This window comes from Euleptes europaea, chromosome 11 (assembly GCF_029931775.1).
Source record: "Euleptes europaea isolate rEulEur1 chromosome 11, rEulEur1.hap1, whole genome shotgun sequence".
NCBI lineage: Eukaryota > Metazoa > Chordata > Lepidosauria > Squamata > Sphaerodactylidae > Euleptes > Euleptes europaea.
In genome coordinates this window covers 24,033,712-24,046,481 of record NC_079322.1, presented here as the reverse complement: position 1 = coordinate 24,046,481, position 12,770 = coordinate 24,033,712, and the positions used below count along the sequence as shown (strand labels likewise).

Here is a 12,770-nt window from a genome sequence, read left to right as displayed (position 1 = left end):
AACTTTATTGATTACAGCGTTAGGCATTGGCAAGCATGGAGGGCGGGATCCAGGGATCAGCTGACCCGACTGCCAGCTGATCACCCCTGCACCCAACCCACATGCTGGGCGTAGCCTGAGATGGCAGTATGCTGGGACCCACGTGGCGGCAGCCAACTGTGTGGTCCCCTGCCACTTGGGAGGAGGCCAAACCGCAGCCCCCGAGACAGGCTTAACCATTCTTGGCTTCCCCCCAAAACCCCTTATTAGGGTCCCCAGAATGGGAAGCGGGGCACGCAGGCCATCTTTCCCCCAAACTGGATCCGGCCCCATTCCCAAACCGCCACCACTAGTTGTGACAGTTGCGCAGCAACCCCATGCACCAGGGGAGGGTGGGCAGGACAAGCGGCATGGGGTGGGGGGGAAAGAATGGCCCTTTGTTGGGGGAGGGGTCGCCTTTTATCCCCCCTCCCAGCACGCCGGCCGGCGTGCGCCCTATTGGGCCGTGGTGGGCCCCGTGACCCCGGCAGAGCCCGCCAAAACCTGGTGAGGGGGCGGCCGGCCGCGGGAGCGGCCAGGAGCTGGCAGCCGCCATTGACCCTCTTGGCCGCTGCACACAGGACCCCTGCCACCATCCCCGCCCCCCCCCAGCCCCAAGCCATCCAGAACGGGCGCCGCCGCCTGGATCGGCCATGGCTGCGGTAAGTGGGCGGCGGCCCCCACTCCCCCCAACCCTTACCCCCCGCGGGCCCGCAAACCCGGACCCCCCAGCGGGATCCGCCGCTTGTGATGCATTGGTTGAGTTCGTGAATTTATACTGGAAGGTTTTTTAATTGACTGTACCTAAGACTTTTCCAAGTGAATTAATATGTATTTATAAATAAGGCAATTGAGCTGGCAAGGCAGCTTCCTAATTCCTTTCAACCTGGGAACACCCCTAACGCAACAGCGTTGTCGCACCACCTTTGCGGTGGTGCAGCATCGCTGTTTGCTATGGGGCTTTCCCCCCCATTTTTGGCGGCAGGTGTGGCTGATGGCCTTGAGGTACCCTTTGTTAAACCACCACTGAATGTTAACCTTCCCCACATTTACTAATTGATGTCATTGAACATGTTTCCGTCCGTTTCCTTAAGTGAGCAGATCTCGGTCCACTTGAATAGTGGCTGTTTCTTGTACTGCTGAGCTGAAACATGGGCTAAATACAGTGCAGTTCATGAATAAACTCCTTTGATCCAAAGGAGCTGGATAAAATCTGTTTTCATGTTATGATAGTACCTGTTGCGTTGTGGTCAATGCATGTCAGATCTCAAATACACAATCAGTGGAAAAGCAAGTCCAAAGCTCTCCGTTTCTTTGCCCATTTCAATAAGTTACTGTTGTTGCAGTTTGGCTCTCTTCTCCAAAGTGAATGGTTTATGAAAAATGCTGAACATACTGAAAAATAAATACCCATGAATTGTATTGCTTTCCAGCTCTTTCACCTCCCCTGGGCATGGTACAAATGACAGTGCAGAACTACATGCGGTAAGTTTCTTCGGTTGACTTCAGAGGCATTTCAGAGTTCCAAAAATGCCATTCCATTAATTATCAATGTCTTAACTTGTGGGATGGCAGGAAGTATATTCGTTAATGATGACATCTACATTTTCCTAGTAATAAGCAAAATATGCTATGTATAATTAGCCAGAGTTGCATGCGGGTGTTAATGTAAAATTTCCGTGCTAAAATATGGACGAATCTTTCATCTGGCCCATCTTTCATGCTAAACGCAAGCAAGTAATAAGGAGGGTAAATGGCTTGCCATATATATCTCATCAACAGGATATGGATCAGAGTAGTGGCTGGTTCACACAGATTCTCCTGCAGCTATCACAGGGAAACCATATGAAGAACCAGGCTGTACATGGAGGCGGCTAGTGGTCATTTTTGTTATTTTGGCTGCTCTAATCATAGCTGCAACTCTAACTATATACTTTACCAATGTTGATACGGTGGCACCCTAAGTCACACGTGAGCACATGACTATATGAGTAAACTACACGGATACAGCTGTAGACAGTCCATTTCCCCTCCATGTGTGCTCAATAGCAAGCATTAATATTAAAATGTTCTCTTACTCTACAGCACACTGCAGTTCAAACAGATTTAGCAATGTAGATTCTTCCCTTCATTACACAGGATTTGAAAGGACTTTCCGCATGTTTTGTTTTCTCTGATTCTGAGTATTCTCATTTGTAGGGGAACACAGATAGTTCGGTTGTTGGGAATTTTGATTATCTAAAAAAGGGTAGAAGTCTGGTGATGTTAGTAAATGTAAAGTTGGGGTGGTGTAAGGCTGGACTGATGTCTCTCAATCCATTCTGTACTTGTTCTGTAGTATAGCTGCATCATGTATAAACCATCCTTCTGATAATCCACTGTAAATCTCTCTGAACATTGTATAGATGTGCACATTTTGATTCATGCTGCATATATTTAATATGTGTTGCAATATGGACTCACATATGATGATGGTAATAATACCTGTCCAAATGCAAGTCCAATGTGTACCAAATAAACACACATATCCAGGCACACCAATGGAAAATGGGTAAAAAAGAGCAGACATCTGGTTCTGTTCCCATGACACGGACAACTTGAATCAGAATGCAGTGTTCAGGGAAACATTTCTATTTCTATGTAACAGCCTGAAATCTTAACATGTAAAGAAATTACAGGGAGGCCCCTTCTGGTAACGTTCAGGCTATGTGCTCTATGTGGAATTTTGTTAAAGGTAGTTATATCTTCTTGAAAGGTAGGTGGCTAGAGAAAGTGTGCTCCCCAAAGACTCCTAAAGATGTGCCATCTGTCAGAAGCAAAGAAGCTCTGCCACCTTTATAATTAGCATCTACCGGTACCTAACACCTACATTCTAACACCTACTGTATCATACTGTTCCTGAGAACAAATGTGTTTGCCACAGTATTGTGCATGCTTCTCCACTGATGGGCTCCTACGAAGCATCTTTCTGAACTAAGAAAAAGATGCAAGTGTTTACTCCAGAAAGAAACCATAATGACATCTCAGAGGACCACAAGTGTAAATACATTTCATTGCTACTTTCACCCCGACTACTATAGATCCCTGCATAGTTTTTCAGAAATGCCTGCGCTCTCAAGATGGAACGGTGCCAGCACTTCCCATTCTCATCCCAATGCACCAAAAAGGTTAGTATTGGCCTGATTTCAGCATTTGTAGTCCTTACATTGTAAGCTAAGGACCTCAAAATGTAGGTAGAACTATCTAAGGAGATGTGAGCAGTCGGTAGGTGATACACAAGCTCCTTGTCTCTATTTCTAATTGAGTGTGTGTATGCAATTTAATTGACTTCTCCCTTCTTAGACGCCTCTGTTAAAGGATGTGTCTGGTTGTCCTTATGAGGACATGTGTCTGGCTATGATGGCATTAAGGTACTGACCAGATGCTTCTCTTCCCTCTGAGCTGCCTGTGCATGCACCAGCTTTGCTGGGATAATTTGTCTTGTTTTAGTTAAAATGAGAAGGCCCAAATAGGGTTGCCAGCCTCCAGGTGGTGACTGGAGACCTCCCACTATTACAACTATATATTACAACTCTCAAACTCACTCTGTCTCCTGCCTGCAGAAAAGCCATTATATTTGTCCAGCGACACACTGCACATATGGTTGGAAGAGGAAAACTATGTGGTAGGTTATTGAAATGAGAGATCACATCAGCCAAGTCCCATGTTTTATTTTGATGTTTTCTCCCCAGTGTCACTGAATGGCTGGATTTCTCAGCGAAGGATCCAGTTGAGATTCTGCTGGATTTGGGGTTTGGCATGGATGAACCTGATATCTGCACTAAAATCCCTTCTCGGTTCATCAGTTCTGCATCCATGGCTAAAGGCATCAATATCCGAGTCTTCATAGAAGCTCAAAGGCAGCGCATGGATGTAGAATCCCCCAATCTATGGGGTAAGTAAATGTCTCAGAATATCTGCTTTCTTTCTTTGCGTTTAGTTTAGTTTATTTGCAAACCGTGGGAGATTAGGAGAATGGCCCCTTGTACCAGTTACATGGAGTGCAAGGAAATAATAAATTGAACAAACTGACGAAGGAGAACAAAACCAAACAACCATTTTATCATCCTATGGTCCCACGTCTGCCTTTTCAACTGCATTTTGAAACTACCATTTTGACTACCTAAAACAAAGGGAGGTGGGAGAAATTTTTTCTAGCCATGATCTGAAGGTCTTTTGTCTATTCCTATTTGTATCGAAATAAAATTTGATTGAGTGATTGGCTATTCCTATTTTGGTTGTCCTGCAGACTTCTTTACTTTCAGGCTCTTGGAGATCAGAAGAAGTGCTGGGTAGAGTTGGAATGAAGTAACAGATGTAGTTGTGTAGCGTGAAGTAACATAGACCTGTAGTTGTGTAGAGTTTTACCCAAATCTAATACAAGTGTCAGGCCTGTGGCATGGAAAGTAGGGCTGTCGATTCGCTTCCATCCGACAAGAAAAACAGCCAAATTTTCCCTGATTCGGCGGTTTCTACTTCTGATAGAACTGTAGTAAAAAAAGGCGGGAAAACGACAAACTGAACTCGGCGAGTTCGGGCGGACGCCGGATAAATTCGTACAAGTTCAGTGCCTCCAAAGCAGCATTCTCCTGCGGCCAATCGGTGGCCAAGCTGGGTCTTCTTCTGGCCAATCAGTCGTGGATGAGTGCATGAGCCCAGCTGCTGCGCGGCCTGGGGAGAGAGAGAGAGTGTGTCTGTTTGTGTGAGAGAGATCCCCGTGGGTGGGGTAGGGGGTCCGTGTGCACATTTGTGGCTTTCCACTGCTCTGGGGGGGCATTTTTGGAGGTAGAGGTCCCAAACTTTCAGTGTAGCTTGAGGGGACCCTTCTTGCAAGAACCCCCATGTTTTGTAAAGATTGGGTCAGGGGGTCCCGAGATATAGGGCCCGGAAGGGGTCCCCCAAAAACCGTCAATTGGAATAAAGCCATTAAAAACACATTCGCTGCTTTCCACGGGTCCAGGGGGGGCATTTTTGGAGGTAGAGGTCCCAAACCTTCAGGGTAGCTTGGAGGGAGGAGCCCCAAAAAGAGATACAGGAAGATTGTTGAAGTGGGACATCTTGCATTTCCTGGTTTGACTGAGGCCTGTGATTAGGGTTGCCAGCTCTGAGTTGGGAAATACCTAGAGATTTTTGGGACAGAGCCTGAGGAGGGTGGGGTTTGGGAAGGGGAGGGGAGGGACTTCAGTGCCGTAAAGTCCAGTTGCCAAAGCAACCATTTTCTCCAGGGGTACTGATCTCTATCGGCTGGAGATCAATTGTAACAGTGGGAGATCTCCAGCTAGTACGTGGAGGTTGGCAACCCTACCTGTGACCATCATGGTCTCTAATTCTCCAGAATGAATGCACATCAGCATAAGGTTTTTCCCACATTTTGTCTGCTGACTTGGGGGGAAAAATGGCTCATTGATTTCAATAGATGAGTTAAGCAAGAGCTCAGCTCCACTCACCTAATAAAAGTGATGGACTGGAGCCTACAGATTAGGAGTTCACAGAATGGATCTTTCTCCTTTTGCTCTTCTGCCTATGATACTCTTCCCCCACCCCAGGTAGGGCTGTCAACTCTGGGTTGGGGAATTCCTGGAGGTTTGAGGGCTGTACCTGGGGAAGGTGGGATTTGAGGAGAGAGGAGAAGAGGTTGTTCGGTGGGGATGTGAGTCCACCTTCTGAGACAGCGATTTCCTCCAGGCAAACGGATCTCTGTAGCCTGAAGATCAGTTGTAGTTCCAGGAAAATTGTAGCCCTCACCTTGCAGGGGGTAAATGTAATTCTCAGCTACTCCTCAGGGCTACAGGGCCCTCAGAGTGAGATGCGGTTGGTGGGCTAAAGGTTGAGGGGAAATCATCATTAATCACTGCCTTTCACTCTTGGGAAAACTCTTCAGTGACGGACAATTTCCGACAAATCTTCCTTTTTTGCTGTAGGCCTTGTACTGCAGCAGGAAAAATAGAGTTAATCTGTGAATTCCTTCCATCCACATTTTGTAGGATGCAACTGTGCCTCAATTTTTTAATCTTTGAGGGGAGGTATAGGAGTGTAGAAAAAACCCTCTTTTTTCAAGGAAATGAGCCACAGCTATTTTTTTCCACTTTGTAGTTGTAGCGGAAACTATTTTATTTTACACCTTTGTGTACTCCCTATCAACATTCTTAAGAAACAAAAATAGCCCAATTATTTAGTCCAAGGTGTTTCTCAACTGATTAATTTTCTGTTAGCTTTGATACAGCCTGCATAAATTTATGTGTAAACCTTTCCTTTTTTACATCAAGTGTTTGTCTATTTAAGGAAAATATTCATTATAAGTTGATAAAATCAGCTGACCTTAGTCAAGTGAAGCCTAGTTGTAGATTTGTCAATATGTTTACACATTTCTCTGTTGGTTATGAGGAAACGATTGTCCATTTTTGAAGCCCATCTAGAAATATGGCAGCCTTACTTGACAAGGAAGATTAAACATGGCCCTGTAAGGAGACATTAATCCTCTGTGTCTAACTTCTCCACTCCAAATTGCCCGCCCTACTGGTTTCAACACATATACTGGTCTTATTGAGAGCCAGTGTGGTGTAGTGGTTAAGACCAGTGATTTGGAGTGGTGGACTCTACTCTGGAGAACCGGGTTTGATTCCCCACTCCTCCACATAAGTGGTGGAGGCTAATCTGGTGAACCGGGTTGGTTAAGATCACAGGGAGAGGACCTTCTGACTGCCCCATGAACCAAAGAAGTTCATTTGATGGGCATAAGAGAGAGGGCAACCCCATGATTATGGAACAATCTCCCATTGTATGCTTGGAGGTATGCTTGCCCCTCTTGATCTTTAGGAGGCAACTGAAGATGGTTTCATTTAGGGCAGCATTTGATTAATCCGGTGGCAGTCTTAAATTGTGCTTTTGAGAGCCAGCGTGGTGTAGTGGTTAAGAGCGGTGGTTTGGAGTGGAGGATTCTGATCTGGAGAACCGGGTTTGATTCCCCACTCCTCCACAAGAGTGGCGGATGCTAATCTGGTGAACCGGGTTGGTTTCCCGACTCCTACACATAAGGCCAGCTGGGTGACCTTGAGCTAGTCACATCTCTTAGAGCTCTCTCAGCCCCACCTACCTCACTGGGTGTCTGTTGTGGGGAGAGGAAGGGAAGGTGATTGTAAGCTGGTTTGATTCTCCCTTAAGTGGTAGAGAAAGTCAGCATATAAAAAGCAACTACTACTCCTCCTGCTCCTCTTCCTCTTCTTCTTCTTCACCTGAAGTTGCAAGTTCTTTGCTTCAGATCACCTCATCCAAAAGTTGATTCCCCCCCCCCCCATGAAAAGCAGTCATTGGGCTTTTGTTTCATGTGTAACATGTTGTTCCGCCTTCAGTGATTACAGCACTTGCTGAAATGGAAAGGGGAGGGAATCTCCTGTCCCCTATATTCTCCTACAAATGGATATTGAGCTTGTTTGGAAGTTCTAACAAGGAAGCGCAGCTATTGTATACTCTTGACTGAAGAACAGTACACTTCTTCTATCTGGGATAGTCATCCTCTTCCACTGAGTGCACAGCTTCGAGAGGGACATACCTGGAGTGGTAAGGGGAAACCTGCCTAGCCACCCAGATGAGCCAAATCAACCTGGCAATCAGTGGGGTGACAGATGTCACAGCCAGATTGCCCTGACATCTCCTATCCATATTTATTTATTTATTTTGCTTATATCCCACCTTCCCTAGCAAAACTGGGCTCAGGGCTGCTTACACAATGCATATCATACAAAACAACACAATAAAATCAATAACATATGATTAAAATCTGCCCCAAAAATCAATAAATAGAAAACCCATATCAAGCAGTAGATGGCGCTTATAATTTGCGACAGTCGGGCAGTAGATTGGCGGACAATTGCCTGCTAATCAAAGTGACCTGGCAGTGCTACTGATGATGGAGCGTCATTTGGCCAAATGCTCACAGCAAATCAGCCACGATGCCATTCCATCCATTTAGGCCTATGATAAGATAGGGATGGCAACAAAGAAAGGTTTCTGCCACCATTGCCCCCGCAGAATCTCCTCCAGTTCAACTGTTTAAGATGCTTCAAAGGCTATGGACTCATTGAAAGGTGGTAATTAGGCTGATTGTGGTGGTGTTCTAGCTAGATTCTTTGCTGATACAAATTTCTCATATCCAGTATGACTTCGATGCCAGATTTCATGCCAGAAGTAGTCTGTCTTATCCTTTTCACAGGGAAACAGAAGGGCAGATCACAAATGCACTGGTGCTGCTCTTCAAACAAGGCCAGGCCATGAACATGTTTCAGAAGCACCTAGGGTTGCGAGCTCGGGGTTGGGAAATACCTGGAGATTTTGGTGGCGGAGCCTGAGGAGGGCAGAGTTTGGAGAGGGGAGGGAATTCAATGCCATAGAGTCCAATTTTCAAAGCGGCCATTTTCTCCAGGGGAACGTATCTCTATCGGCTGGAGATCAGTTGTAATAGCGGGAGATCTCCAGCCATCACCTGGGGGTTGGCAGCCCTAGAAGCACCCCTAGAATCTTCATGTAGGCTCCCTTCTGAAGGAGCCTTAATGACATTCCCAAAACGTTTGCCTGGCAGCTCTGAAGTCAAACATTTCAGCCGCTTCCACTCTGTTTGTCCCATTGATTCGTTCAAAGAAACAGCGACACCTCTGCAATTGAGGAAAGATGAGAGTCGCAGCACAAGTCCGCAGGTGTACAGCAGTGTTTTCTTTTCTAGATGGATCGCATTCTGAAACTAGAAGGGCTTGAAAGCATTTGTAAGGTCACATTGTACTCAGTAAAGCCCACAGAAATCTCTTTCACAACCATGTTTCAGAATAATATTTACCCTACCGATAAATAAGCTTTAACAAAAACTATATGAAAGTACGTTGTGTAAATTGTAGTACTTTTTTTTAAATAATAAGTCGGGTTTTTTTCCTTCCTGTTGCTCAAACCGAGAATATAGCCGTAAGGGCTTCTAGTGGTTAATACAATGAACTAGTCATTGAAATCAACTGAGGTATGTAATTGCTGTTAATAAACATTGCAATGTATTCTTGGACAACAGCCATGTCTAAGTGCCTGAAAGCATTTTTTGTTATGACCATCTCTGATTCAGAATTGTTTTCTGCATGGACCTATTCAACTACATTCTAATGCATGCATAGAAAGTAATATTCAGCACTGATACTGAAATGAGAGTCTCGTAGAGCTGCCAACCTCCAGGTACTAGCTGGAGATCTCCTGCAATTACAACTGATCTCCAGCCGATAGAGATCAGTTAACCTGGAGAAAATGGCCACTTTGGCCATTGGACGCTATGGCATAGAAATCCCTTCCCACCCCAAACCTCGCCCTCTTCAGGCTCTGCCCCAAAAACCTCCCGCCGGTAGAGAAAAGGGACCTGGCAACCCTAGACTCTCATCCAGTTAGTTCTCTCTCTCTCTCTCTCTCTCTCTCTCTCTCTCTCTCTCTCTCTCTCTCTCTCTCTCTCTCTCTCTCTCTCTCTCTCTCTCTCTCTCTCTCTCTCTCCCCCCAACTGCCCAGAGGAAGAAGCTGTTGGAATATTTGCAATAGTTTGGTTGAGGCTGAACTTTTGAATCAATCACAAATGTAATTGGTAGGGATTCCTAGTTTTAAAAAGTAAGTAAAGTTCTCCTGTGCAAGCACTGGGTCATTCCTGACCCATGGGGTGACGTCACATCCCAACGTTTACTAGGCTGACTTTGTTTACGGGGTGGTTTGCCTTCCCCAGTCATCTTCCCTTTACCCCCAGCGAGCTGGCTACTCATTTGACCGACCTCAGAAGGATGGAAGGCTGAGTCAACCTTGGGCCGGCTACCTGAAACCAACTTCCTTTGGGATCAAACTCAGGTCGTGAACAGAGCTTGGACTGCAGTACTGCAGCTTACCACTCTGAGCTACGGGGCTCCTAGTTTAAAGCCAAGTGAAAAAGTCAACAATAAAACTGGGGAGCAGTCTTAAGCAGTTCTACTCAGAAGTAAGTCCCATGTTACTCAATGGGCTTTATTGTCAGGAAAGTGTTGTTAGGATTGCAGCCTCAGTGCTGGAATCAGCATTCAGTAAGGCCCAAGATGTGTAATCCATTTTTTTTAATTATACAAACAACTCTTCCAATACTTATGACTTCTAATGTAAGAGAGAAGATCAATTATACATATATCTTATATTAAATATTTTTACCACCCACCCAAGTTACTGCTTCCAAAAATCAGAAAAAAGATTTCCAAGAATTTGTGAAAACAGGCAACTGAGGGTTAAAGGTATGTTCTGAGTCTGGGAAGATCAATGACCACTGATTTAAATGTTATCCCAGAAATTGCCTGGGATCCGTTCACAGAGCAACTCCAATGTGTTTAGGGTAAAAGAGCTTCTAAATGTGAGGTGGTGGTGTGCTAAACAGGCTGTTTATTTCAGCCATGTGTCCAATGGATGGAAATCCTCCAGAGATGTTAGCTGATATGGATGTGCAAGTGCTTAAACCTGTGATTGGGTCCATTTCTGCTTAGCAGGGAATGCATCTTTCTCAGTTATTCCAGCTTCTCTTAAGGCACACATACTTCTCTTCAGGCACACACAACTGAATGAAACCTGATTCCGAGGTACTCTCGGTGGCTCTCTGGACATTTCACAATTCACCTGCAAAATAGGGTTGCCAACCTCCAGGTACTAGCTGGAGATTTTCTATTACAATTGATCTCCAGCCGATAGAGACCAGTTCACCTGGAGAAAATGGCCACTATGGCAATTGGACTCTATGGCACTGAAGTTCCTTCCCTTCCAAACCCTGCCCTCCTCAGGCTCTGCCCCAAAAACCTCCCGCTGGTGGCAAAGAGGGACCTGGCAACCCAATTCAATTTAGGTTCCAAAATCGGCTGGAAATCAGTTGTAATAGCAGGAGATCTCCAGCCATCACCTGGGGGTTGGCAGCCCTAGAAGCACCCCTAGAATCTTCATGTAGGCTCCCTTCTGAAGGAGTCTTAATGACGCTCCCAAAACGTTTGTCTGGCAGCTCTGAAGTCAAACATTTCAGCCGCTTCCACTCTGTTTGTCCCATTGATTCGCTCAAAGAAATAGCGACACCTCTGCAATTGAGGAAAGATGAGAGTCGCAGCCCAACTCCGCATGTGTACAGCAGTGTTTTCTTTTCTAGATGGATCACATTCTAAAACTAGAAGGGCCTGAAAGCATTTGTAAGGTCACATTGTACTCAGTAAAGCCCACAGAAATCTCTTTCACAACCATGTTTCAGAATAATATTTACCCTACCGATAAATAAGCTTTAACAAAAACTATATGAAAGTAGGGCAAGAGTCCAGTAGCACCTTAAAGACTAACAAAAATATTTTCTGGTAGGGTATGAGCTTTCGTGAGCCACAGCTCACTTCTTCAGATACCCAATCACAGGTTTAAACATTTGTACATCCGTATCAGCTAACATCTCTGGAGGATTTCCATCCATTGCACACATGGCTGAAATAACCACTAGGAGCCCTTATAGCTATATTCTCGGTTTGAGCAACAGGAAGGAAAAAAAGCTCATACCCTACCAGAAAATATTTTTGTTAGTCTTTAAGGTGCTACTGGACTCTTGCCCTTTTTGACTACTGCAAACAGACTAACACGGCTACCCACTGTGAATTATCTATATGAAAGTACTTTGTGTAAATTGTAGTACTTTTTTTTATAATAGGTCATTTTTTTCCCTTCCTGTGGTTATTTCAGCCATGTGTGCAATGAATGGAAATCCTCCAGAGATGTTAGCTGATACGGATGTGCAAATGTTTAAACCTGTGATTGGGTCCATTTCTGCTTAGCAAGGAATGCATGAAACCTGATTCTGAGGTACTCTCGGTGGCTCTCTGGACAATTCACCTGCAAAATAGGGTTGCCAACCTCCAGGTACTAGCTGGAGATCGCCTGCTATTACAACTGATCTCCAGCCGATAGTGATCAGTTCACCTGGAGAAAATGGCCACTGTGGCAATTGGACTCTATGGCACTGAAGTTCCTTCCCTTCCAAACCCTGCCCTCCTCAGGCTCTGCCCCAAAAACCCTACTGCAAAATACTCTATATGAGTTCAATTCAATTTAGGTTCCAAAATGGAGGGGCAAATGGTTTCACAGGGAAAGTTTGAGGTGGGGTATGGGCTTTTCTTGAAGATCTTTCCCTCAAGAGTGGGAAGTCATGTTTTGCTAGGCCCATGAGTACTGGAGGAGGGATCAAAATGGCTGACAAACTTTACTCAGTAAATCTATAACTCCATAAATGACCATACAGCAGCTAGGCATAGCTCAAATGAAAGGTACATTTTATGGTCTTTAGCATTTATGCAAGCTGTGAATTGATTTAAAAAATCAATTGAGTTGTTAGATTCAAAATAACCCCAGTAAGACATGTTTTTTTTTATGTTGAAACTTTTTTGGGGGAATTTTTATTATGTACTTTAAAGTGTAGGTCTGCATATCTGAACAAAGCAGCTAGAGATTTGTTGATAGGACCATGACAGTATCTTACATCCAGTTGAACTGCACCTATTGTATGAAATTGAATTTTTTTTTTTTATGATATATTGCTGATGTTACCCGTCCTGAACCCGGCTTTGGCTGGGATAGAGTGAGAGATATAAATCCAACAAATAAATAAATAAGTTCTGAGCTGCATAGATCAGGCATTCCATGCCAAATCAGCAATGTTTGGCACCCAAGGG

General features: G+C 44.9%; 1 protein-coding gene across 1 annotated transcript in view; it reads left to right on the top strand.

The window, feature by feature from the left end:
* Positions 1–12,770, top strand: part of ITPRID1 (ITPR interacting domain containing 1) — a 64,429-nt gene that overhangs the window by 22,000 nt on the left and 29,659 nt on the right. Inside the window, exons 5-7 of the mRNA XM_056857539.1 lie at positions 1,452–1,503; positions 3,099–3,185; positions 3,750–3,952. Coding sequence (XP_056713517.1) covers positions 1,452–1,503; positions 3,099–3,185; positions 3,750–3,952 — 342 coding nt within the window. The remainder of the gene's footprint in view (positions 1–1,451; positions 1,504–3,098; positions 3,186–3,749; positions 3,953–12,770) is intronic.